Raw genomic sequence first — 25,374 nt, 5'->3', positions numbered from 1 at the left:
CGTGTTATAGATGAAAAACAGAGGCTCACTTACCCAAAGTGTCACTGCTAGAAAAGCGAACCAGGCTGGGATGTAACCCGCCTGACTCCAAAACCCCTATTTCTTCTATGTTACTTCTTCCATATGAATTATGTCGCTGGGGTGGCTGCTTCTGCCCTCCGCTTCCCATCAGAATTCAGGATTCTCGAGGGCGGGGACCCTGCTTTGTTCACTGCTGTATTTCTGAGGCTTCGAACAATGCCTGGAACATCCACTATCTGTTGGATGCACAGTGAGTAAGTGATTCCTTCTGCAGGCTGGGCTGCAAAAGGGATTCTTCCAGTGTGTATCTAAAGCATCCCTGGTCTTGCCAGGCTCTGAGGTACTCCCATTTCGCCTTCCCTTCAACCCCAGACCTCTCAAAGCATAGTCTTCACTGGCCACCGCCCTACCGTCAATTCACCCCTTCAAGCTTAAGCCCTGGCTGTCGACATCTCTCTTGGAAGCTGCCAGCAGTTTTGTTCAGTTTGCTGATCCGAGGAATGATCGGCCTTCCCAGCCTCCTCCTCCTCAGCCTCTCTGCAGGATGCAGCTGTCGATTGCTTGTGCTTTTGTCTCTGATGAGTGACCCTGAACTTGGAGTTCTCTTAATTCTGCCACCTCCTCCTTCTCTTTTGTGCCCTGATTCCATCAGATCCCTGTCTTGTCTTTCTTTTTTGCGGGGGGGAGGGAGACAAACCTGCAGCATATGGAAGTGCCTGGGGCAGGGATCGAATCCAAGCCTCAGCTGCGACCTGTGCCACAGCTGTAGCAATGCTGGGCTTTTAACCCACTGCCCTGGGCTGGGGATCAAACCGGTGCCTCAGCAGCAACCCAGTCCACCGCAGAGACAACACTAGATCCTTAACCCACTGCACCACAGTGGGAACTCCCTATCTTGTCTTTCTTTATACTCTTTCCCTTGACATGGAGAAGACCCCACCCTCATCTCTGATGATTCATTTCCTCAACGGATATACCGAGTGTTAACAGGAGCCAGGCATGTTCCTAGGGAGGTCTCCGTTTCTGGAAAATGCCCTTGGCACTGGCTGGGGTGAGAAAACAGCAGTAATCAAAGCAGAAGCAAATGCTCTGTCTTGGCAGAGCTTATGGTCTAGTGACAGAAGATAAGTCTGTACGCTACCTGCACATCCCACTGGCTCCCACAATGCACTGTGCCCCGGGCTGACCTCATCCCCTTCCTATTGGATCTGCTCTTCCTGTGTCCATGGTGCCCCCATCTTTGCAGTACCCAAAAAGAGACTGGAGACGTTTTTCAGAGGTTCCCCCCTTCCTTGCCCCAGCTTCCAGATCAGTGCCCAGCTCTGTGGACAGCCACCGAAGTGGCCCTGTCCCCACCCCCCCTTTCCCATCCCGCCTCGCTGCTCTAGTTCAGGCCTCATCACCCCTTGGTTCCTGCAGGAACGCGAACTCTGTTGAGTCGGGGTACCCAGGACCACCCCCAGGTTCAGCGATCCACTCACAGGGCTCCCGGACTCAGCACGTATGTACCCGGCTAAGGTTTACTGCAGTGAAAGAATAGATGCAAACGCAGCGGAAGTGACAGCCACGTGGGGCAAAGTCTGGAGGAGACCAAGTGCCAAAGGTCCCCTCCCAGTGGAGTCACACAGGACATGCTTTGTTCCTCCAGTCACAAGCTGTGACAACACGTAGGAAGTGTTACCTGCCGGAGGAGCTCATCAGAGACTCGGTGCCTGCTGGGTGTATGGGCTGCTGTCGCAGGCGGCCTCTGTGAGCTGTCCCCAGATCCCTGACTCCCAGGAGGGAAGCAGGCGTGTGGCACAAGCCGCCGTGTTTGTGCAGACAGCCTGGGCCAGTGAGCGCTCTGTCCAGCCCGGGCAAGTTTTATATCAGCAGAGGGAGCCGTTTATCACCCACATTCCTGATGCCAGCCACGGTCCCACCTCGCAAGCAGGCCCTCTTGAGGGAAGGTGGTCTCAGACCCGCTGTGTTTCTCCTTCCCACCCAGAAGGAAGCGTTCTCACCACTCCAGCCCTCCCCGCAGCCAGCAGAGTAACCCCGCTCTCTGCCTTCCACAAACCTTCCCTCGGGGACCGTCAGGCCCGCCCCTGGCCCTCTGACCACAGTCCACCTTCCAGCGGTCTTTCCTTCGTCACACGGGAGCCACATCAAGCTCCCTCACTAGTAGGGCCTTGGACTCCTCTGGTCCTGCTTGGCTCTGGCCCTCCTGGCCACCTGTGCCAGGCTCGCCCTGCTTCCCAGGTCCGACCCGGCTTCTTCCCAAAGCCTTCTCTGACTGCCCTTTGCCATCGCTGGACACGCCAAGAAGGCTGACTTTCCTCGGATCAGCCCGAGCAGTGTTGCTGTGTCTCCCTGCACTTCTTTGCATTTACCTCGTATTTTCACTGTTCAATTACAACTTTTCTCTCGCCGCGTATTATAAATCTGCGAGGGAAAGGGCCTTGGTTCATCTTTATAGCCTCATTAATGCCAAAGAGATATCTGGTTCCTGAGAGCTTCTGTACGTGTTTGGATTATAGTCCCAAATGCTGGAGTTCCCGTCGTGGCACAGTGGTTAACGAATCCGACTAGTAGCCATGGGGTTTCGGGTTCGATCCCTGGCCTGGCTCAGTGGGTTGAGGATCCGGCGCTGCCATGAGCTGTGGTATAGGTCACAGACACGGCTTGGATCCCACATTGCTGTGGCTCTGGCATAAGCCAGTGGCTACAGCTCCAATTCGACCCCTAGCCTGGGAACCTCTACATGCCGCAGGTGCGGCCCTAAAAAGACAAGACAAAAAAAAAAAAAAAAGAAAGAAAGAAAAATACTCACATTACCCAGCTTGATGGGAATTTATTTATTCCATACTCTTATCTTACCAGGAACCAGTTGTCTTTGTAATAGCCCCCGGCTTCCTTGATTTTATCCGTTTGGTTTGTTCTCGTTCTGTTTTTTCGTTAGTTGGATCTACACAAGCGAAAAAGACTTGAATGGGAGTAGCCACTGGGGAATGCTCACGACGTACAGCGGAGCTGGCTATTACCTGGATTTGTCGAGAACAAGAGAGGAAACGGCCGCTCAGCTGGCTCACCTCAGGAAACACGCCTGGCTGGACCGAGGAACCCGTGCAATGTTTATTGACTTTTCCGTGTACAACGCCAACATCAACCTGTTCTGTGTGATCAGGTGTGTACAAGGCCACACGCATCCTTCCCACTTCTGTGTGTTTGTGTATCCATCCTAGGGTGGAAATAGGCCAGAGCACGGCTGCCTGCTGTTGGCTAAATGAGAACGTCGCGGATCAGAGCTGACAGCAAGGCGGGGCGGAAACCAGAGCTTCCCAGGATAGGGATGTCTGGCGGAAGGAAGTTAGGATCCTTGAATATTCTAAGTTGGGAGGAACCTTAGGTCTGGTCCAGGTGCATCCCAAAGCTGGAACATTCCCAGATAAAGCACTGTGTTTGGCTAACATCTACCCTTTCCCACGTGAAGGATGATTGGTGCTCCGTGCTCTGTCACCGAGGCCCCCAGCCATCAAATCTTGATTCCGCTCCCTCAGTTTCCCACTCTCCGATGAAGCACATGCTATTAGAACACAGGTGCAGTAGGCAGGAGCGATGCCTGGGTTCCTATTCGAGGATCTGCTCGTGTTCGAGATCTACCAAGAGCGGGTCACGTTCCTTCTACAGACCCCATGACGTTGCGATCAGGACTGCTCCGGTGATAGGACGCTGGCAAAGACCCCACTGGCTTGCCTGGGGCTTCTTGTTCATGCATTCATTCAGCGAGCATTTAGTGGCCATTCAGTATGTGCCAGGCGCTGTTCAAGACTCTTGGGAGGCATCGGTGAACAGAATAAAGATCCCTGCCCTTGTAGAGTTCACATTCAACTAGATAAGAGAGGTAAGAGAGAAAAACAATAAAAACAAATGAATTAAATGGCATATTAGAAGGTAAAACATGCTCTAAAAAAGTAGGACGAGACAAGAGGAATCCTGAGTTCACCCACTTTAATCCTCCAGGTGAACGTGGCGGCAACATCCAAACGTCGCCATGAATTACTTCCGCCAAACAAGAAGGATAAATTCTCGTGATGTCCTTATTTGGTGACTATTTTTGAGGCTAAACTCAACTCTGCATTACAGAGCTCGTTGGATTTTCCCAGTCTGTAACAACTTTGGTAGAAAATAATATCATATTAAATCAAGTAAGAGTTATCACTAAAAAATGTATGAAAATCTACTGCAATTATGAATGATTCCAGGGAGCACAGGAAGAGGATTAAAAAGCAGGCAGGACGCGCTGACATTTAAGGAAATATCTATTTATAGAAGGTATAAACGAGTATGTCTTTCACTTCCTCCACATGCTTTCCGAGTGACTGTTGTCCAGGCAGTTGCTTCATTTCTCTTAACTGTTGCTTCAGTTTCTGGAGGGGGTGACAGTGCAGAATCAGACTGGAGCTGGGAGAGTGACTCAGCACACAGCAGCCACTTCCTGTCTTGCACGTTCACACAGCGGCTGTCACGAGACTCTTTGTTTCAGTGTTGCTGTCCTGAGTGTGTGGTTCTCAGCCCCGCTCTCCAGCACATCCAATAGGAAGAAGCCAGCAGGCGGATAGTGCAAAGGAAGGAAGGTGGCTCGTGCTTTGACCAGCTCTCACTGGCCATGGTCCCTACCTGTACTTGATTATTGCTCATGCTTGAACCCTAGACACTCAGCTTCTAGGAGTGGCCACCTGTCCCGCCCGTCCTGTCATGGGAGAGATGGTGACGCCTGCGTGGACTAGAGGTTTTGCAGATGTCCTAAAATTAGGGAGCTAGAGATTCTATTTCCAGTGCGATGGGGAGATTGTACCATTAAGTGGATCATGTAACTTTCTCTGTGACATCTACGAATGACAATTCGCATCTCTGTGACAATGCGAATTTGGCAAGAAACATCTTCAGTTCTGATAAAGCGCTGAAGACCGGTGCCAAGGCTATGAATGTGAAAACGTAGGTTACTGGGTCAGACAGTCAGACATTTACCAAACACCGATTGACTATAAGGCTCTAAGTCTCAATAGCCAAAGTACCCCCTAGGCAAATTATCCCGTGCTCCTTTGTTGTTACCAAGTGCATGAATGAGAAACTCAGTCGCTATCTCTATATGTATATGAAATTCTCATCCTACTTCTCATCCTATTTATGAAGATGATGTATATTTATGTTTTTCATTGCCTACTTGAATGACTGGCATTTAATAGAAGTCCTAGAAAGGCTTGTTTGTTGATTAACTTCTGCATTTAAAAAACAAGTATACGGAGTCCCCATAGTGGCTCGGTGGAAACGAAACTGACTCGTATCCATGAGCATACGAGTTTGATCCCTGGCCCTGCTCGGTGGGTTAAGGATCTGGCGTTGCTGTGCGCTGTGGTGTAGACCGGCAGCTGCAGCTCTTATTTGACTCTTAGCCTGAGAACTTCCATATGCCACAGGTGCGGCCCTAAAAAGAAAAAAAAAAAGTACATACAACATTTTGAGTGGTATAAATTTGAGAAAAGTGAATGGGAGACTGAGAAGGAAGGATCTCTTTAATCTGAGAGGCCCCAGGAAGTCTTATTCCTTTTGTGACACAGAATTCTACAAGGATGGAGTTCCTGTCATAAAAATAGTTTGCCACTCATTTGGGGTGAGTTGCGGTTGCGGTTTTATTACCTTCTCATGCAGGGACAGAATAGATGGTGTCCTTTCCTGGCTGCCTCCACGTGTTGTCAGTGCTGATGCGGCTATTGTTTTAATTGTTCTTGTTGCAACGCAGGTTATTGGTCGAGTTCCCAGCCACAGGCGGAGTGATTCCATCTTGGCAATTTCAGCCTGTAAAGCTGATCCAGTATGTCACAACTTTCGACTTCTTCCTGGCAGCCTGCGAGATTATCTTTTGCTTCTTTATCCTTTACTATGTGGTGGAAGAGATACTGGAAATCCGCATTCACAAGCTGCACTATTTCAGGAGTTTCTGGAATTGCCTGGATGTTGTGATCATTGTGGTAGGTTTGAGAACAGCACCAAACCCCCTGCTCTGTTACGAACACATGTGAATGAGTCTTTGCTTTTCTCAGTGTTGTGGATCTTGATGTTCCCGAAGGAGACTCTGAAGGCTCTTCGCTGTGACAGTAACTTCGGTGTTACTGATCATTGCCTCGTTTTGCATGTGTAACCCTTCTGCACGTGGAAGTGAAGGGACATTTGCAATAAGCTCTCATTTGGCCTTACTAAGAACAAGAATTATTCACTAATTCATATTTGGCGTTAGCATGCCCTATGCGATGTGGGGCTGAAAAGAATGTTTTCTTATTCTGTTTTTTGGTGGAGGGGGGGTGGTCTTATGGAGGTTCCCAGGCTAGGGGTCCAATCGGAGCTATAGCCACTGGCCTACACCACAGCCACAGCAACGCGAGATCTGAGCCGCATCTGCAGGCTACATCACAGCTCATGGCAACGCCGGATCCTCAACCCACTGAGCAAGGGCAGGGATCGAACCCGCAACCTCATGGTTCCTAGTCGGGTTCGTTAACCACTGCGCCACAATGGGAACTCCCCATTACCCTACTTCTTAACCCACAGTCTTCCTCCTCAACCCCGAATTCGTTTGGCTTTGTGAAGCCTTTGCATCAACTCATTATCAAAGCCTCACTAGAGTCAGTTGGTAAAATACAGAAAATATGTGATTTGATATGTTTTAATATGTTATTAAGTATAAAAATGTGTTTAAAATATATAAAAATGTGTTATTTATATGTAAGTAAAATAATGCTTAAGACATAAAAATACGTGTAAACTCATGGCCATAACAATATTAATGGGAGCAGTAATAATACTAACACTTGCTAACACTTTAGAAACCAGCTGTGCTCGGCACAGTTCCAAGCGCTTTTCCTACACGGAGGCTCATTTAATCCTCACAATAGATGAGTTCCCATTGTGGCTCAGTGGAAACAAACCTGCCCGGTATCCATGAGGACACGGGTTCAGTCCCTGGCCTCTCTCGGTGGGTTAAGGATCCCCTGTTGCTGTGGCTGTGGTGTAGGCCGGCAGCTACAGTTCCGATTTGACCCTTAGCCTGGGAACCTCCATAGGCCGCGGGAAGCAGCCCTAAAAAAAGAATAAATTCTCACAATAACCTAACCACTCTGCCACCGCCTCTCAAGCCACACCCGTGTCCACTTCAGAAATACCTTCCGCATGAAACGAACCTTCCTACAGGCTGTTCAGCGTGGAACCCACTTGACTCTGATGCAGCTGGAACTGCATCCCTTCTTTCACGATGGCTGCGTGACACCACACACTTCCTGGAGCTAAACTCTTCTTTTTTCTTTTTCTTTTTAGGGCCACACCTGCAGCATATGGAGGTTCCAAGGCTAGGGGTCAAATCAGAGCTACAGCAGCAGGCCTGCACCACAGCCACAGCAATGCTAGATCCAAGCCACGTCTGCGACCTACACCACAGCTCACGGCAACACCGGCTCCTTAACCCACTGAGCGAGGCCAAGGATCAAACCCACAACCTCATGGATGTTAGTCGGGTTCACTAACCACTGAGCCTAATATGGAAACTCCTGTATTTTGATTTATAAAGTGTGTGTGTGTGTGTGTGTGTGTGTGTAGAGGTGTAATAGGTACATTTGTAACACAACATGGAATTTGAAATATTGGGATAAAAATACATCCGAATTGAATTCTGCCACTTTCCTTTCCCTGCCTAGAAGCTTTCTTTTCTTCCCGCCCTCTGGAAACCTCTGGAAAAAATAGCTGGTGATGTTATGGACGTTGAAGTTAGTGTCTTGGCTCAGGAGCCACAGGATTTTGCAAGTATTTCTTTGAAAACGTGTTTCACTGTACTATGGTTCTTTTTTTTTTTTTTTTTTAAATCTTCCTACTGACAAGACAACAGTTCCGACAGTGTCCTTTTGTGTAGAACAAGGAAAGGCTTCTAGAATCCTCCTTCTCCTTTAGCCTTCTCTGACCCTGTAAAAATGAAATATGCTTTCTGCTCATCCCCCCAAACAAGCCCTAAGCCCCGCTAGACCTTGAAGCCTGTGAAAAGAACCGGGGCTTTTTTGGTTTTTTTTCCTGGCCCAGATGTGCTGAAGTACACCTGTAAGTTGTAAAGAAATTATACCCTAAATATAAATATTAACATCATGGGAATCACTTTGAAATTAAAAGCTTACTTAAGCATCAATCATTTGTCCTTACAGTAGCCTCTCAAAACTAGCAGAATTATTGAAAAAAAGATGACAGAAGTCTAAATTCAAATCATTTTGTGGGTGGATTTCACAGGGTGAAAATGAGTAATTCATTTAGTTAACAAATATTTTCTGAGCACCTGCTATGTGCCTGGCATTGTTCTAGGCACTGGGGATACAGGAATGAATGAAACAACCAACTCCTGCCCTCCTGAAGCTTATATCAAGGAAAGAAATTTGTTTTATAGATAAGGACAAAAATCCCAAAGAAAACTCAGAGCGTTCAAAAAAAAACCAAGTGTTCAAAAAAAAAAAATCTCTTTTCTCATCTCTTTCTCATCTCTTTTCTCTCATTCTCTATTTTGAAGAGAAAGTCTCAAGGAAATTTAGTGTGTTTATACCATGTTGATATGGCACAAATGACCATATATTCCAAATTTTTATAAACATTTGCCCTGGGCAGAGCACAAACAGGGTGCCTAGCAAGAGATGGATAAAGGGTTATTTTTTGGTTTGTTGTTGTTTTTATGTGCTTTTTTTTTTTTCTCATTTTTTTAAGTTTTATTAACGTGCAGTTGGTTTACAATGTTGGGATAATTTCTGTCCAGCAAACTGATTCAGTTATACGTAAACACACCTCCATTATTTTTCAGATTCTTTTCTAAATGATTATTTGGGGAAGTTTTCTAGTGGTGCAGTGAGTTAAGAATCTGGTGTGGCCAAAGTTGCAGCTATGGCACAGGTCACAACTGTGGCACAGATTTGAGCCCTGGCCCAGGACCTTCTGTATGCTGTAGGTGAGGCCAAAATAAATAGATAAAGGGTTATCTTTGGATGACAGTCAGCCCTTTTCTGTCAGCTAAGTCCATTAGAAAAAGCATTTTCAGGAATTCCTGTTGTGGCTCAACCACAGGACCCAACTCATATCCATGAGGATTCAGATTCGATCCCTGGCCTTGCTCACTGGGTTAAGGATCCAGCATTGCTGTGGCTGTGGTGTAGGCCGGTGGCTACAGCTCCGATTGGACCCCTGGCCTGGGAACCTCCATATGCTGCCGGTGCAGCCCTAAAAAGACCAGAAAAAAGAAAAACATCAGTGCCTTCCAGAGAATACACTGAAAGGAAATATTCCTTCCACTGGTGCGAAAATACAAGTTTCAGTCTGGAAGTGCTTCCCAGCGAAGAAAGGAAGGCCGTGAGTTTGGCTCTGGCCGTTGCGGTCAGGGGCCAGGCAGGTCTCTGCTCTGATCATCGCTGGGACAGTGAAGTGGCCTTTAATCATCATCCGTGAGAAGAGAGGTCGAATGGACAGCAAAGGTCACGGCACCTGCCACAGCCCACCTGCCTCCACGAGGCCAGGGGGCTGTGACCAACCCCTAGCCCTTTCCACACGCACACATTAATCCAGTGGGGGTGGTGCAGGTAGAGCCCCGTGTTTCCTCCAACCTGCCCAGAACCAGAGCAGACTGGAAAGCTAGCCTCTCGTGAGTTCAGGGACAGAAGCAGCCAGAGGGAGACCCTTGGCTCACATCTCAAGCCTCCGTGTCGTCATTCCCACCTTCTTTGAAGACCCAGCTCCTTCTTTGCTCTTGGGAGCCCTTCTTCCAGTACATTCTTCTTGCACCCTTCACCTGTGTCGCATGATGCCCGCTCCGTAGAAGCTCTCTGTATTATTTGTCTTTGTGCGTTTATCTGCTCTCGAACCAGAGGGTAAGTCTGAGAAGGTGCACACTGCTAACCTCTGTTTGTCCCTCCCCAGCCCCTAGCACAATGCTGTGTCCACAGATCGCCCTGTGTATTTATTGAGTAAAGGAAAGAGATGGCTGGAAAGGGGGAGAAAACCCCCAAACAAAAGCGGAGAGGAAGAGGCCTGGGGAAGAGGGGACGGTGATTGGAATGGGGGGCAGGGAGAGCAGAAGGCGCCCCTGTTTGAGTTTCAGCTTGCGATGTAGTGACATCTCTCCTGTCGGTGCGTGAGGGTGTGTATTACACACTCACACCAGTGCACATGCGCTCGCTCTGGATTTCTATTCCTCACTAAGGAAATGCAAGCCGTGCACTGTTTGACTTTTTTACGCAGGGCTCACGACTTTCCACCCGTGTGAGTGACCTTTGTGTGTGCCATTGGGTGAGTCGAATGGTGAGCCCTAGAATGAATACTGCCCAAGAAAAGTAGACCAGTCTTTTTTTGGTCTTTTTAGAGCCACATCTGCAGCACATGGAGGTGCCCAGGCTAGGGGTCTAATCGGAGCTACGGCTGCCGGCCTACACCACAGCCACAGCAATGCCAGATCCGAGCCTCGTCTGCAACCTACACCACAGCTCAGGGCAATGCCGGATCCTTAACCCACTGAGCAAGGCCAAGGATCGAACCTGCAATGTCATAGTTCCTAGTTAGATTTGTTGCTGCTGCGCCGTGACGGGAACTCCAGTAGACAAGTTGTTTTAAGGTAAGTTATATATTTCTGAGACACTGGAATAACACATACATCTTTTGTTTTCCAGCTATCAGTGGCCGCTATAGGAATTAACATCCACAGAACATCAAATGTGGAGATGCTGCTACAGTTTCTCGAAGATCAAAATACTTACCCCAACTTTGAGAATCTGGCATACTGGCAAATCCAGTTCAACAACATAGCTGCTGTCATAGTATTTTTTGTCTGGATTAAGGTAATTTGTGCATTTCCTGTTCAGATTTTTCATATTGTGTTTCTTCTTTTTATTAACGTGAGTCGCACCAAAATGTCAGAGGACTTGAATTTGTTCCTGTGGCCAAGTTTAAGAAGCCACCCCGAACTGCTCTGTGTTTCACACGTAAACTAGCGGGATGCACATGACCTGTCTTCTCGCCATGAAGGAGGCTGCCTGCTCCCTGCACTCTTGCAAGACCTGTCTTTGTAGGTTTGGTTTAACAGATGCATCAAGAGACCTTTTGGGTGTGTCCGCTGGGCCTGGGGCCCCTGCCTGTGCTACAGAAGAGACAGGTCCGAGTTTCATCTGATGGGGGGTGAGCAGGTGAAGGAAAAGGAACAAAGGGAAAGACGGGGAGAGGGAAGGCAGAGATCCTTGGAAATGTTCTCTGCAAAGATTGGCTCCTTTCTAGCCGGAGGCTGTAGGGAAGCTTTACCTAGAACTGAGATTGGAACAGACCGCTCGTTGGAAGGTACTTGATGACTCATTTCCCTCTTTTCCGAGGCATCGTGGGCATTTCCTTGTATGGGAAAGCCTAGGTCATTTCGTATACAGTGAGCCTCAATTCTGGAGATCCGGGAAATTTCAGTAATTCCAAAGCAGCTGCCAGCCTGTCACACCAGTTAAGTAATGTGACATCCAGATGGTGGCTGTGTGCCCCAAGGGACTCTTCGGATTTTAATTAAAATTACATACAATTAGACATTCGGTGCCTCTGTCACTCTGGCCCCATGTTAAGTGTTCAGTGTCTCTGTGTGTGGCTAGTGGCTCCTGTGCTAGAGCATGGAAATAGAGAGCATTTCCATTGGACAGCATCGTTCTAGAAGGTAATTTCCAACAGTTATTTCTTTTCCAGAATTGGTATTCACAGCTGGAAAGCCTGAGATTTATCTCTTGTGCTAAGTATTCAGTTACATGTTTGTTCAAGAGAAACCATCACTGGGAGTTCCCATCATGCTCGGTGGTAATGAACCTGACTAGTATCCATGAGAATGCTGGTTCGATCCCTGGCCTCGCTCAGGGGGTTAAGGATCCAGCGTTGCCGTGAGCTGAGGTGGCGGTTGCAGATGCAGCTCGGATCTGGCGTTGTGTGGCTGTGGTGTAGGCCGCCTGGCTCAGATCCCGAGTTACTGTGGCTGTGGTGTAGGCTGGCAGCTTTAGCTCCGATTCAGCCCCTAGCCTGGGAATTTCCATGGGTGGCAGGTTCAGCCCTAAAAAACAAAAGCAGAGAGAGAGAAACTGTCATTGGAAGCCCCTCATGACTCAGCAAGTTAATGATCCAGCGATGTCACCGCCGTGACCTGGTTACTGCCGTGGCAAGGGCTCAGCCCCCGGCCCCAGAACTTCCTCAAGCCTCGGATGCAGCAAAAAAGAGAGAGAAACCATCATTCATGTACCAAACCTTTATCACAAAGCAGAAATAATGATCAATATCTCAGAGAAGTGCTGCTGGGAATTGTATTACCTAATGTGATTAGACCACAGCCCTTTTTCTTATGGCCAGAAACAGCGTACAAATGTATGTAAGTAAAATTCTGGAGATTTCTTTACTCAGCTCAGGCTGAGTATTTTTTTTAGTGCTTTGCTCATAAATATCTTGCCCCCAAGACCTTGGGAAGCATTAAGTTCTCGGAGGCAGGGATGGGAACTCTGGCTTCTCAGGGTCTCCCCGTGTTCTTCCACCCCGGCTCCCTCCCAGCGAGAGCCGTTGGGGCTGCCCTGCTCTCTGGGCAGGAGCCACCCAACCCCAGCAGCATCTTCCCCGGCTCTTGTCCACGGAAGTGCGCCCTGTGGCTTTGCAGTCAGACAGAGCTGGTTCAAACCGCCCGCCTAGCCCTGCTGACTCCATAGAATATCCATATTTTGTGAAGATGGAAGGCCAGTGCCTGGCACATAGTTGATGCACGATTAAATGACAATTAATAATATACAAGAAGTTTTTTATGCATTTTTTAAAGCCATTTTTAACTAACTTTTTTGTGTTAACTCTTTGTTTTTATTGAAGTGTGGTTAATTCACCATGTTGTGTTAGTTTCAGGTGTACAGCCGAGTGATTCAGTTACATACACACACATACACACACACACATATATATATTCTTTTCCAGGTTAATTTCAATTATGGGTTATTGTAAGATACTGAGTATACAGTTCCCTGTCCTATATAGTAAGGTCCTTGTTGTTACCCTAACTAGTTTTCATTTGTGGGGTTTTTGTTTTGGTTTTATTTTAACCTTCCTTAGGGTAAAAATATCAACGGTCATCTTAATTATAATTAAAACTGTCTTCACTGTATTTTTGACCATTGTTTGTAAAATACGAGAGACATAAGGTCAGGAGCTTTGCTCTGTTCACTGCTGTATTCCAGCTCCAAGAACAGTGCCTAGCACATGGGGAGTCTCTCAACAAATAAGTTGTGAATGAGATTAAGGATCCAACACTGGCATTCAGAAGTTCCTGGGCCAAGGATGAGACCTGCACCACGGGCAGTGACAGTGCCATATCCTAACCCACTAGGCCACCAGGGAACTCCTCTCCCTTTTTCTCTTTGTTATAAAAATATGCACAACACCATTTACCATTTTAACTACTTTTTTTCTTTCTTTATTTTTTTTGTTTTGTTTTTTTGTTTCCAGCCTCCCCCATGGCATATGGAAGTTCTTGGTCTGGGGATCGAACCCGCACTGCCACAGAGACAAAGCTGGATCCTTAACCCGCTGCAACACAGTGGGGCTCTACTTGAACTACTTTTAAGTGAACAATTCAGTGGCATCAAGTCCCCTCACAATGCTGTGAAGCCTTCACTGCTGTGCATTTTCAGAACTTTTTTTCTTAATCATCCTAGCTGTAATTTTTTGCCTTTTCTAGGGCCACTCCCGCGGCATATGGAGGTTCCCAGGCTAGGGGTCTAATTGGAGCTATAGCTGCTGGCCTACACCAGAGCCACAGCAACGTGGGATCCGAGCCGCCGCGTCTGCGACCACAGCTCCGGGCAGCACTGGATCCTTAACCTACTGAACGAGGCCAGGGATCAAACCCGCAACCTCGTGGTTCCTAGTCGGATTCATTAACCACTGAGCCACAACGGCAACTCCTTTCCTAGCTGTAACTTTGTTATCCATTTCCTCCTCCTTGCAACTCCTGGTAACCTCCACTTTACTTTCTGTCTCTGTGAATTTCTCTTCTCTAGGTGCTTCATATAATTGAAGTCATGGCAGTATCTGTCTTTTTGTCTCTGGCTTACTTCACTTCGTACAGTGTTTTCAGGGTTCATTCATGCCGTAGCATGAATCCGAATTTCATTCATGGGGCTGAATAATGTTCCGGCGTGTGTATATGCTACGTTTTGTTTACCCAATCACCTGCACACATCTTCCCTCTCCTTTGCAGCTCTTCAAATTCATCAGCTTTAACAGGACCATGAGTCAGCTCTCCACAACCATGTCTCGGTGTGCCAAAGACCTCTTTGGCTTTGCAATTATGTTCTTCATTATTTTCTTAGCATATGCCCAGTTGGCATACCTTGTCTTTGGCACTCAGGTTGATGACTTCAGCACCTTCCAAGAGTGTATGTAAGTATACGTGAAATTAAGAAGAAAACTTAATCAGAGCTATCGCTGCCTTCTCCGGGTTAAAGAGCTCTTTATGGTTGCAGTTTAACTACCAAGAGTTTAAAACTAGTTGTGTAAAATGCGAATTAGGCGTTTCTGTCGTGGCGCAGCGGAAACGAATCCGACTAGGAACCATGAGGTTGCAGGTTCGATCCCTGGCCTCACTCCGTGGGTTAAGGAACCAGCGTTGCTGTGAGCTGTGGTGTAGGTCGCAGACACCGCTCAGATCTGGTGTTGCTGGGGCTGTGGTGTTGGCTGGCAGCTGCAGCTGCAGTTCACCCCTTAGCCCGGGAACTTCCATGTGCCGCGGGTGCAGCCCTCAAAAGACAAAACCCAAATAAATAAATAAAATGAGAATTCATTCTCTTTCTGAGAAACATGCACCAATGCAAAGATGACAGTATGTTCTAAAATGCTAATGTTTCAGATACAGCCCTAAAGTAATAAGATATAAAAGAACAGCAACAGTAAACCAGTTCTGTTCCAGATGCAGATGCTAACAGTTAAGGGACCATTTGCTATGTTTTTATTCCTATCAAACATGGGTTGCCACACATTTCAAACTTCAGCTTATTTTCTAAGGGAAAAAAAAGGTCCTTCTCATGTTCTAGGAGGAAGTCAAACCAATACAGGAATTTTCAGCCCTTTCTCGAATATATTAAAAACAGCTGAAAGAGCCAGAATTTTCATGCCTCTCAGAAAGTCAGTTAGCAGAGCAGATGATGATGATAGAAGGAATTAAAAGGCTTTTGTGCATGAGGATCCCTATTTAACATTTTGCTGTTGCATAAAAGTCAGTAACGGAAACAGTTTTATTGATTAAGATCCAGCATCTGGCAACATGCAGCACCCTGACCCCACTTTAAGTGCATTGAGAATATGGATCTTCAAATACACACAATTTGGGCTATCCTTCGAAAAATCTTAAGAGATTTTAAATTCAGACCCAGGATCTGGGTCTGAAGTTTGAGTTACCATTTTTTTACCCAGATTATGTATTAAATTCTTACAGCTCATGGCTTTATAACTCAGATAATAATAATAATTATATTTTCTTTTTAACCAAAGGGAAATACCATATTTAGCATGAAAGCCTATTACTTTCATTCTAGAAAGGCTTCGATTGCTCCTATTAGTAGCAGGAGTTTTCCAAAGGGATTGACAGTTTTCGAGGACTTGACCACTTTCTCCATTGATTTTTAAAAAAGGTGCAAAAGTATGCAATCACCTTTTACGAAATGTTGTGTCAAAAGAATGCTGGACGGTCTTTGTTTTTGTATTGTGGTGTTGTGTTTTTGTTTTGTTTTTATAGCTTCACTCAATTCCGTATCATTTTGGGTGATATCAACTTCGCAGAGATTGAGGAAGCTAATCGCGTTTTGGGACCAATTTATTTCACTACATTTGTGTTCTTTACGTTCTTCATTCTCTTGGTATGTACGCTTTTGTTTACAGTGCGGTGACTGAACCTTCATGAGTCACCATCATAAATCATCAGCTGTTCTCTCACGCTTCTCTCCCTGTCAGGTTTCAAAAGACGCCGGCAGTAGAAAAAGTGATGTAGATATGAGAAAATGTATTTTGTTTTACTTCTCATGCGTTCACAGTTTTAAGTCTTCAGCACCTATCACTTCCCTGATCTTTCACAGATATATATGGACTCGGCACAAACAAAAAGTGGATTGCGTGCCAATTGCTAGTTACCTAAAAGGGTGCTTTGCCCAAAAAGTAGACTCTGCGTCTGTCCTTTTTAACACTGATGTCAGCACTTTCATGATGACTTGGTTGCCTGACTTTTCTTTTCTCTTGTTCTTCTTTTCTTTTTAAAAAATAGCAACTGACAAAGCAAGCCGGATGCAGAGGGTCGGGAGTGACATTTGAGCGAATTATTGCTTGTCAAGATCCAGATAGCCTGTTTTAATGTACTCAAACTTAATATATCTAGAGACTACTTACAAAGAATACTTACATTTTAATTTAAAGCTAAATCTAATAATGAATGGAAATGCATTCAAGGTTATGTTCAAAAATAATTCTTTATTCTCTGAAAAATGAAAAAAAAAAAAGGGGGGGAGTTTCCATCGTGGCTCAGTGGTTAACGAACCTGACTAGGAACCATGAGGTTTTGGGTTCGATCCCCGGCCTCACTCAGTGGGTTAAGGATCCAGCATTGCCATGAACTGTGGTGTAGGTCACAGGTGTGGCTTCGATCCCGAGTTGCTGTGGCTGTGGTGTAGGCCGGCAGCTAGAGCTCTGATGCGACCCCTCGCCTGGGAACCTCCGTATACTGTGGGTGCATGCCTAAAAAGACAAAAAAAAAGAAAAATAGAGGCAAGAGTAAGGCTTTGTTACTCTCTGACATTGGTAGTGCTTTGAATTCTGGAGCATCCGAGTCCCTGAAACTCTCCTAGGACAACAAAGACCAGGAGCTGAGGGTTCTGCTGTGGACTCTTTAGTTGACTCCAGGCCACTTGTTTTCTTGCCGTGTGCTTCTGCCAGGGGAGGGTGGTCATCGGGAAGTGCTCAGAGGCAGACCTGTTTGAGGGTTGCCCTCTAGTAGGCGGGGCCTCCGAAATTATGCAGTCATCTTATCAGATCAGTCAGGGGAACATGAAAAGCTCTTAGTTTTTGTCTTCAGACTGAGATATTTGTTTGCACTACCGCACTGCACAAAAAGGAATTGTTCTCCCTGCGCCCTCCGGAGAGAGGAGAGGTGACATCAATACACATCGTTTTTTTTTATTTATTTATTTTTTGGAAATGGCAGGTGGAGGGCTGGCCCCCGTTCTGAGATGACTGCCAGGTGTTGATTTACTGCCCCCACTTCGAAAGCCATCCCAGTGTGTGAGGTGGCTCAGATGAGCCAGGAAGCAAAAGCCCGGCCCTCCACAGGCCATGACCCGCATTCCTCGGTCCATCCCGCAGTGAAGTGATGCGGGCGAGAGAGGATGCAGAGGAGGAGGAATTTCCGCTTCCCCGAACCCTCGAAAGCCATTCTCAGCCGCCTTCTATTTTTTGAAATCTCTTCAGAGGACACACACTTTAATCCATTTCCACAAAGGCACCTGCAGGCGTAGGTGACAATCATTTGGAAACAGAAATACAACCAGAGACCTGCGTTGGATCAGAGAGGGTGGGAGACGTGCCACCGACTGCGCCTGCCTGCCCTTAGCGTAGAGCATTGAGCCCGGACCTTTCGTGTACTTGACCTTCGGTTCTCGTTTCTGCCACAGAAGCATAAACAATACCGCTCCTTGCTGCATAGAGATTTGGCAGCTCCTTAAAATCATCGCGCTCTCATTTGTTCATTCATCCATCATTCCATCAGTATTTAGCGAGCCAGTCTATTCCAGGCAAAGTGCTGAGTGCGGAGTTGCACATGGTGAGGAAAATAGATACCAACCCTCCTTTCAGGAAGATTTCACAGACGTGGGGGGGGGGGGAACAGACATAATCAGATACGCAACTGTATAGTCACAAACTATAGGTACACGCCCAAAACGGAGAACTGGTGGCAGAGCATGTTAAAGCAGCCCTGATGGGTTGGGTGCGGTGCTTTGAGAAAGCCTGTTGGAAACAAGTGTTGGAAATACAAACCATTGCAGTGGGAAAGGAAGAGTCAGGAAGGTGAACTCACCATTACTGAGTAGTCGTAATAGCTTATCAATCATGTAGCACCTGCTCTCCATTAGGCCCTGGCCTGAGAGCTTTACACAGATTATCTCAATTCATACAGCAAATTTGTGGGAGAGGTACTAGGATTGCTCCCATTTCATAAATGCAAAACCAAAATTTTTTTGGTCTCTTTTTTAGGGCCGCGCCTGCGGCATATGGAGGTTCCCAGGCTAAGGGTCCAATCCAGAGCTACAGCTGCTGGCCTACACCACAGCAACACCAGATCCAAGCCGCAGCTGCGAGCTATACACCACAGTTCATGGCAATGCCGGATCCTTAACCCACTGAGCGAGGCCGGGGATCGAACCTAAAACCTCATGGTTCCTAGTCAGGTTCGTTAACCACTGAGCCACGACGGGAACTCCAAAAACAAATGTTACAATGAGGAGCAGAAGATTATACAACATGGTCTTGGCAGTGGCAGGACAGAACCCCAAGTTTCTTTGACTCCAGAATCTGTGTCTTTTCCACTAAGCTTTTCTGGACTGTCTTTCCACCAGGCTTGCCATGTTTCTGTTTGCAGAGGTCTTCTTAACTCCTTAACGTAGGTTGTATAAACCTCAACTATTATCATACAATAGTATTTGGAATAAGTGTACAATTCTGGTTGTCTCCGTGGACTATTGAAAGTTGAGCTATTTAGAGTTCTGTACCCCTAATAATTTATGTCAAATGAGGAAAATGTAGATGACACAGATAAGCAAAAATAATGAAATAATCCCATCACTCACAGGTAAATACATTAACACTCTGTTGTGTTTCATTCTTGTCTCTCACAAAATATATTGCAATATATGGTTTTGTAAGTGAGAATGTATATTGCATTTTCTTTTGCCATGACAATGGAAAAACTAATTTTCCCAATGACTGTGGTGGCAAAACTATTAATTGATGACTTCTTTTAACATTTCACTTGGGAAAAATTTAGATGTGTGTCAAACTTTGGATTGGTGTTTACAAAATACATTGAGGTTTCTTCTTTAATCTTTACATTCTTTGATTTACAAACAGAATATGTTTTTGGCCATCATCAATGATACTTACTCTGAAGTTAAATCTGATTTGGCCCAGCAGAAAGCTGAAATGGAACTCTCAGATCTTATCAGAAAGGTATGACAAGCCCTAATTCTCAGAATTGCTTTATTTTCTGCATAAAATGAGCATGTTGCAACCAGATGGCCAAATCAACATGGATCCATTGACACTGTTTAAAATGAGGAGTAGATTGCTATGTTCCAGGAATAATTTACATATTCTGTCCCTTGGAGCTACTTGGATATACTGCTAGCTTGGACTTAAATTCTGGGACTCCTTTCATGCCCTAGAATTCAATTTTCCATAATCTCTTTTGCCCCTGAAGAGCTGAGCTGCTTGTTTCATCCCCTTTGTTTATTTTGACACCTCCTCTAGTTGGTTTTCACTTCCAGATCCAGAGTTCAGAATAAACGGGAATAGGAAGTTCTTGTCATGGCGCAGCAGAAACGAATCCAACTAGGAACGATGAGATTGTGGGTTCAATCCCTGGCCTCGCTCAGTGGGTTAAGGATCCCGAGTTGCCGTGAGCTGTGGTGTAGGTCTCAGATGCAGCTTGGATCCTGTGTTGCTGTGCCTGCGGTGCAGGCCAGCAGCCGTAGTAGCTCCGATTCGACCCCTAGCCTGGGAAACTCCATATGCCACGGGTGCGGCCCTGAAATGCAAAAAAAAAAAAAAAAAAAAAAAAAAGAATAAATGGGAAGGGAAGATTATATAAAGACATTTCCACTTCTTCTATATCAATTGCAATTTTTAAAAAAGGGGGTGGGGCGATCCCTGGTGGTCCAGTGGTTAGCACTCGGTGCTGTCCCCACTGTAGCTTGGATTTGATCCCTGGTCTAGCAGCTGAGATCCCACATCAAGCTACTGCACGCCACAGCCAAGTGAATTAATTAATGAATTAGTTAATTAAAAGGAAAAAAAAGTTTTAGAGGCAAATATGTTGTGGTTCCCTCCTTACCCCGGACTTACCAGGGACGTTTTAAAATAGCCAAAGGAAAAGTCCCTGGAGCAAGTCCACAGCCTAAGAGCCTGAGAACTTTCACTTACGCCCCTTCTCAGGAAGTGTTTGATTGTTCGGTGGAAGGGCAGGACAGGAAAGCTGCCCAACTTTGTTCTTCGCAATGTGACTTCTCTCTTTGGTCTGACGTCTAAAATTCAAGCAACAACAAATAACTGCATCTGAAGTACACAGCTTGTTCTTTAAACATCATTCTGCTGAAGATGCAGTGTGGCTCCTTGACCGTAATATTTTTCTATTTGGTTCAAACCATCGGACAATGTTGTCTGTGAATCAGGTTGTGACAGAGAACGTCCACTTTGGAGAACAAAGTCCCTTGCACAGGACCTAGCGTTTATGTTATCCTGAGCGTTGCGTAACAGGTGATTACATTCTAGCAAATCCCCAGGGTGTCTACAAGCAGCCCTCACTTTGCACTTTGCTTCCAATGTGTCCAAACTCCAGTTATTTCAGTGAAATAACACCAGCCTCTCAACACAGGTCATGTTTCGGTTATCACAGTATCTTGGCTGTTGAGGGATAACAAAGTACAAAGGTCACCTTCGGTTACCGCAGTCTATTGCCTGTGACTAATAGCACGAAGGGCAGACCTCACTCCTATCGCTACAGATCGTTACATAAATAACAGGTGTGCAGCATAACCACTGGCTGATCGCGTCACTTCTTCCAAGTCAAGGCTTGGTCACTGCGCATCTGCCAGTCAGTTTCCACACAGAGCGCAGCTGTGTTCAGACACCTCATCTCCCCGTGATAAACCCAAGTGGCATTTTACAAACACCCAAAATTAAAAGAGACAATAGGCCAGGAAAGAAGAAAGTTTGGCAAAGGAACCAAGAATGATGACATCGGAAGAGAAATTCGAAATGAGTGTAATGCATTTATTGACTCTGTAGCTGGCTGTGGGAGTGGGGACCCCGCCAGCATTCCAGAGTTAGACGGCAGCCAGACGAACCCAGGGAAGCAAATTTACCATAAACGAGGAACGTGATTGTGACACATAGGATGAAGAGCTCTCAGAGAGAATGACACTGGCCACAAACTTCACATCAAAGGAACTTAGTGACATTTCACCACTTTGAAAGTGCCAGGGATAAAATGTTGGAAGCTGATCCAGATTAAGAAAGGATTATGAGGGAGTTCCCGTCGTGGCGCAGCAGAAACGAATCTGACTAGGATCCTTGAGGTTGCAGGTTCGATCCCTGGCCTCGCTCAGTGGGTTGAGGCTCCGGCGTTACCCTGAGCTGTGGTGTGGGTCGCAGATGTGGCTCGGATCTGGCCAGCAGCTACAGGTCCGATTCGACCCCTAGCTTGGGAACCTCCAAATGCCTCAAGCGTGGCCCTTAAAACAAACAAACAAAAAGGATTATGAAATAGAAAAGATGCCCACTCTCTATCATAAATTATACAAGAAGAAGAAAGCAAGCACTCTTCAAACTACTCTGGTTAAGTTTTTTACAAAGAAGTGAAACTTTAATTTTGAATGTTTCTACTATTTAAAATTTCAATTTTCATCTTAATATTTTAAAAATTGCCAGAGTCTCCACTGTGTGGCACAGTGGATTAAGGATCCGGCGTTGGCACAGCTGTGGCCTAGGTCACAGCTGAAGCTTTGGATTCAGTCCCTGGCCGGGAAACTTTCATATGCCCTGAGTGTGGCCAAAAAAGAAAAAAAAAAAACAATTCCCTGTAAATTTATAACCAACCCTAAGGGAATTTTTAATTTTTAACAGAAAGTTTTAAAGTTCATAGGCCAGTGGTAATTTTTTCCTTTGATTATCAACATCGCGTCACACAGTTGTCATTTGTACAGCCCCGTGCCACCAGGCATAATAGGCTCTGCCTCTAGTCCATTAGTGAACAGTACTCATCTCTGTGTCACTGAAATTCTTTTTTTTTTTTTTTTTTTTGTCTTTTTGCTATTTCTAGGGCCGTTCCCGCGGCATATGGAGGTTCCCAGGCTAGGGGTTGAATCGGAGCTGTAGCCGCCGGTCTACGCCAGAGCCACAGCAACACGGGATCCGAGCCGCGTCTGCAACCTACACCGCAGCTCACGGCAACACCAGATCCCCAACCCACTGAGCAAGGACAGGGACCAAACCCGCAACCTCATGGTTCCTAGTCAGATTCGTTAACCACCAAGCCACGACAGGAACTCCTGAAATTCTTTTATGCACGTGACATACGTAAGGAATTCCAGCTATGAGATGTATGGAAAATAATTAATCCGTTTCTGTTTTCTCAAGAACTCTGGCACATTCCTGCGTAGCCAGAGGCAGACAGCCATGGAACACATTTGTGCTTTTTCAGTCCTGTAAGCCGAGCTTGAATATAAGCCAGAGGTCCCTAGGTCTTCTTGATTTACTGAAAGACCTTAACTCTTCCCATATAATTCCCTCTCGGGAGCTTCCTGGAAAACACAGGATGCCTTCATCATTCATCCAACACATGCTTGTTGAGTGGCCCACGTATGTCAGGCACTGTTCTGGTCACTGGCTTTGCAGTAGTTACCTCTGTAGGTAGAAGGCAGCGCAGATGCAAAAGGAGGACAGATTCAATGATGGCTTTTCTTCCCCAGGGCTACCATAAAGCCTTGGTCAAGCTAAAACTGAAAAAAAACACCGTGGATGACATTTCAGAGAGTCTGCGTCAAGGGGGCGGCAAGTTAAATTTCGATGAGCTTCGACAAGATCTCAAAGGGTAAGACCCCACTCGTCCTACGGCCCCGGGAAATTCTTTATATAAAGATAAATCCCTGGTGAAAAGTCTGTCCTGGCCCAGGTACCCATAGAGACACTTGATTTTCAGAGGGGGTGTCTTTCTGGAATGTATTGCAAGAGGCCTGGCCCTGCCTCCATTCCTCCAGCGTGTCGATGTCTTATGTTTGGGTTGGACCGTGTGCATGCGTGAGTTCATCTGTAACCTGTCAATCATTTCAGGAAGGGCCATACGGATGCCGAGATTGAGGCAATATTCACAAAGTATGACCAAGACGGAGACCAAGAACTGACTGAACGTGAGCATCAGCAGATGCGAGACGACTTGGAAAAAGAGAGGGTGGGTCTAGTTTAGGAGAACATGATGGATTCTGCACCTGCGACGTTTCAAACACTATACTAAGTGGTGGGTTATTGGGAGGGGGGGTGTGTGTCTCCATTTATGTAATAGTCCCCTGCTTCCTCCAAAAAATACATATGATACAATCATGTCTTAAAATGCAATGAGTTCGCATAAATGTAAAAAAAAGGAAGAGGAAGGCAAAACAGAACTGAAACATACAATAGGACGTGAATGAAACTGAAAAATGCGTTCCAGGAGTTGAGGTTGTGGTGCAGCGGGTTGGGGATCCGCATTGTCTCTGGCAGTGTAGGCTGGATCCCTGCCGGATGCAGTGGGTTAAGGATCTGGCATTGTCCCATCTGTGGCATGGGTCGCAGCTGCAACTCAGATTCTATCCCTGGCCCAGGAATTTCGGGTGAGGCAAAAAAAAAAATGCATTCCACAAAAATACCTAAGCTTCATAAGATTGAGCAACGCCTTTGGCCCTGAGCTTTTTTGTGACTCACTTGAGGAGAAACGTGAGTAGTTAACATACATCACGATGTCCACGAGAATGGGGAAAAAAAGCTTTCTCAAAAGAGATAAGATTTGTTAACTGCTTTGTAATTATAATTCATGATAAAATGAAACTAACAGCTGCCTTCTATTGGAATACTTATTATGAAGCTATTAAAAATAAACTTGCCTGAGCTTTTGTAATGAGAAAAAAATAATTTAATATCAACTTGCAAAATAAATGGTTGAACACACCAAGGAAAAAAATCTTGGTAATTTAGGTACGGAGAATACAAAAGAATGGCACACGAAAAGTCAGTTCCCTATGAGGCAATGGTATGGGAACAGTGGTTTCTAAATACTGCTCCTACACCCCAGCTCATGACAACGCCGGATCCTGAACCCACTGAACAAGGCCAGGGATTAAACGTGCGTCCTCATGGATGCTCATCAGATTCATCGCCACCGAGCCATGATGGAACTCCTTTAGTCAAAATTCTTCTTCTGAGATTATAGCCTGCCTTCCTTTGTAGCTATGATATGTGTCAGCTGTCATGAAAGGAAGATAATATATTTCTTCATTTACTTTTTTCTTTGCTTTCCTGTGTTTTTAATGTCCTTTCTTTTCTTTTTTTTTTTTTTTTTTTTTTTTTTTTGGTCTTTTTGCCATTTCTTGAGCTGCACCTGCGTCACATGGAGGTTCCCAGCCTACACCAGAGCCACAGCAACTTGGGATCCGAACCGTGTCTGCAACCTACACCACAGCTCACAGCAACGCCGGATCCCCAACCCACTGAGCAAGGCCAGGGACCGAACCCACAACCCCATGGTTCCCTGTCGGGTTCATCAACCACCGAGCCACGACGGGAGCTCCCTTAATGTCCTTTCTTGCCCAAACAAAAAGCAAGCAACTTCTTGCTGGTCATTCAAATCCATTTTGAAAATGTGCCCATCTGTGAAAATGGAAAAGTGAGAAGCGCAGCCGGGGTTAGTGTCGCGGAAATCCCACAGGGAAAGGGCACACACGCAATTCTGCTTTCCCACGCCCTCTGTGACGCGCCCGTGGGCTCCCGGGCTGCTGGCGCAGCCCCCAGTGATCTCATGTTCTTCAGGAGGACCTGGACTTGGAGCACAGCTCTTTACCACGTCCCATGAGCAGCCGAAGCTTCCCCCGCAGCCTGGACGACTCTGAGGAGGACGATGACGACGACAGCGGTCACAGCTCCAGGAGGAGGGGGAGCATCTCCAGCGGGGTTTCTTACGAAGAGTTTCAAGTGTAAGTATCAAGAAAGGGGCAGAACTTGTGTTGACAGGCGTCAGAAGGACACCAGGTAGTTTCTCCCACCTCTCTCAGCTCATCTTTTCCATTACGAATCATCAGTTCTTCCCAATAACTGCTACTGATGTTTTTCCTCTTCATAAATAAAATAGTAGTATGTTTAGGAGTTGCCATCGTGGCACAGCAGAAGCAAATCCAACCAGGAACCATGGGGTTGTGGGTTCGATCCCTGGCCTCGCTCAGTGTTGGTCAAGGATCCAGCACTGCCGTGAGCTGTGGT

General features: G+C 46.2%; 1 protein-coding gene and 1 long non-coding RNA gene across 5 annotated transcripts in view; one reads left to right on the top strand and one right to left on the bottom strand.

Moving 5' to 3' along the window:
• Positions 1-25,374, top strand: part of PKD2 (polycystin 2, transient receptor potential cation channel) — a 56,644-nt gene that overhangs the window by 23,607 nt on the left and 7,663 nt on the right. For 2 of the 4 annotated variants that reach the window (XM_084971081.1, NM_001245979.1), the window contains 9 exon segments: positions 2,963-3,187; positions 5,804-6,032; positions 10,737-10,904; positions 14,315-14,496; positions 15,848-15,968; positions 19,222-19,320; positions 22,839-22,960; positions 23,200-23,317; positions 24,928-25,091. In XM_084971081.1, coding sequence (XP_084827207.1) covers positions 2,963-3,187; positions 5,804-6,032; positions 10,737-10,904; positions 14,315-14,496; positions 15,848-15,968; positions 19,222-19,320; positions 22,839-22,960; positions 23,200-23,317; positions 24,928-25,091 — 1,428 coding nt within the window. 4 annotated transcript variants of the gene reach the window in all.
• LOC146401082 (uncharacterized) lies at positions 2,838-4,260 on the bottom strand. Its single transcript, XR_014813426.1, has 2 exons — positions 4,011-4,260; positions 2,838-3,891 (listed from the first exon to the last, which is right to left on the bottom strand). It is a non-coding gene; the product is annotated as an uncharacterized LOC146401082 (long non-coding RNA).

This window comes from Sus scrofa, chromosome 8 (genome assembly GCF_054392235.1).
Source record: "Sus scrofa isolate SSC_HxYL_T2T_F1_AM1 chromosome 8, Sscrofa_HxYL_maternal_Yorkshire_Landrace_v2.0, whole genome shotgun sequence".
In the NCBI taxonomy this organism is placed as follows: Eukaryota; Metazoa; Chordata; class Mammalia; order Artiodactyla; family Suidae; genus Sus; species Sus scrofa.
The sequence above is the reverse complement of the archived record's forward strand: the minus strand, read 5'-3'. Positions and strand labels throughout refer to the sequence as shown.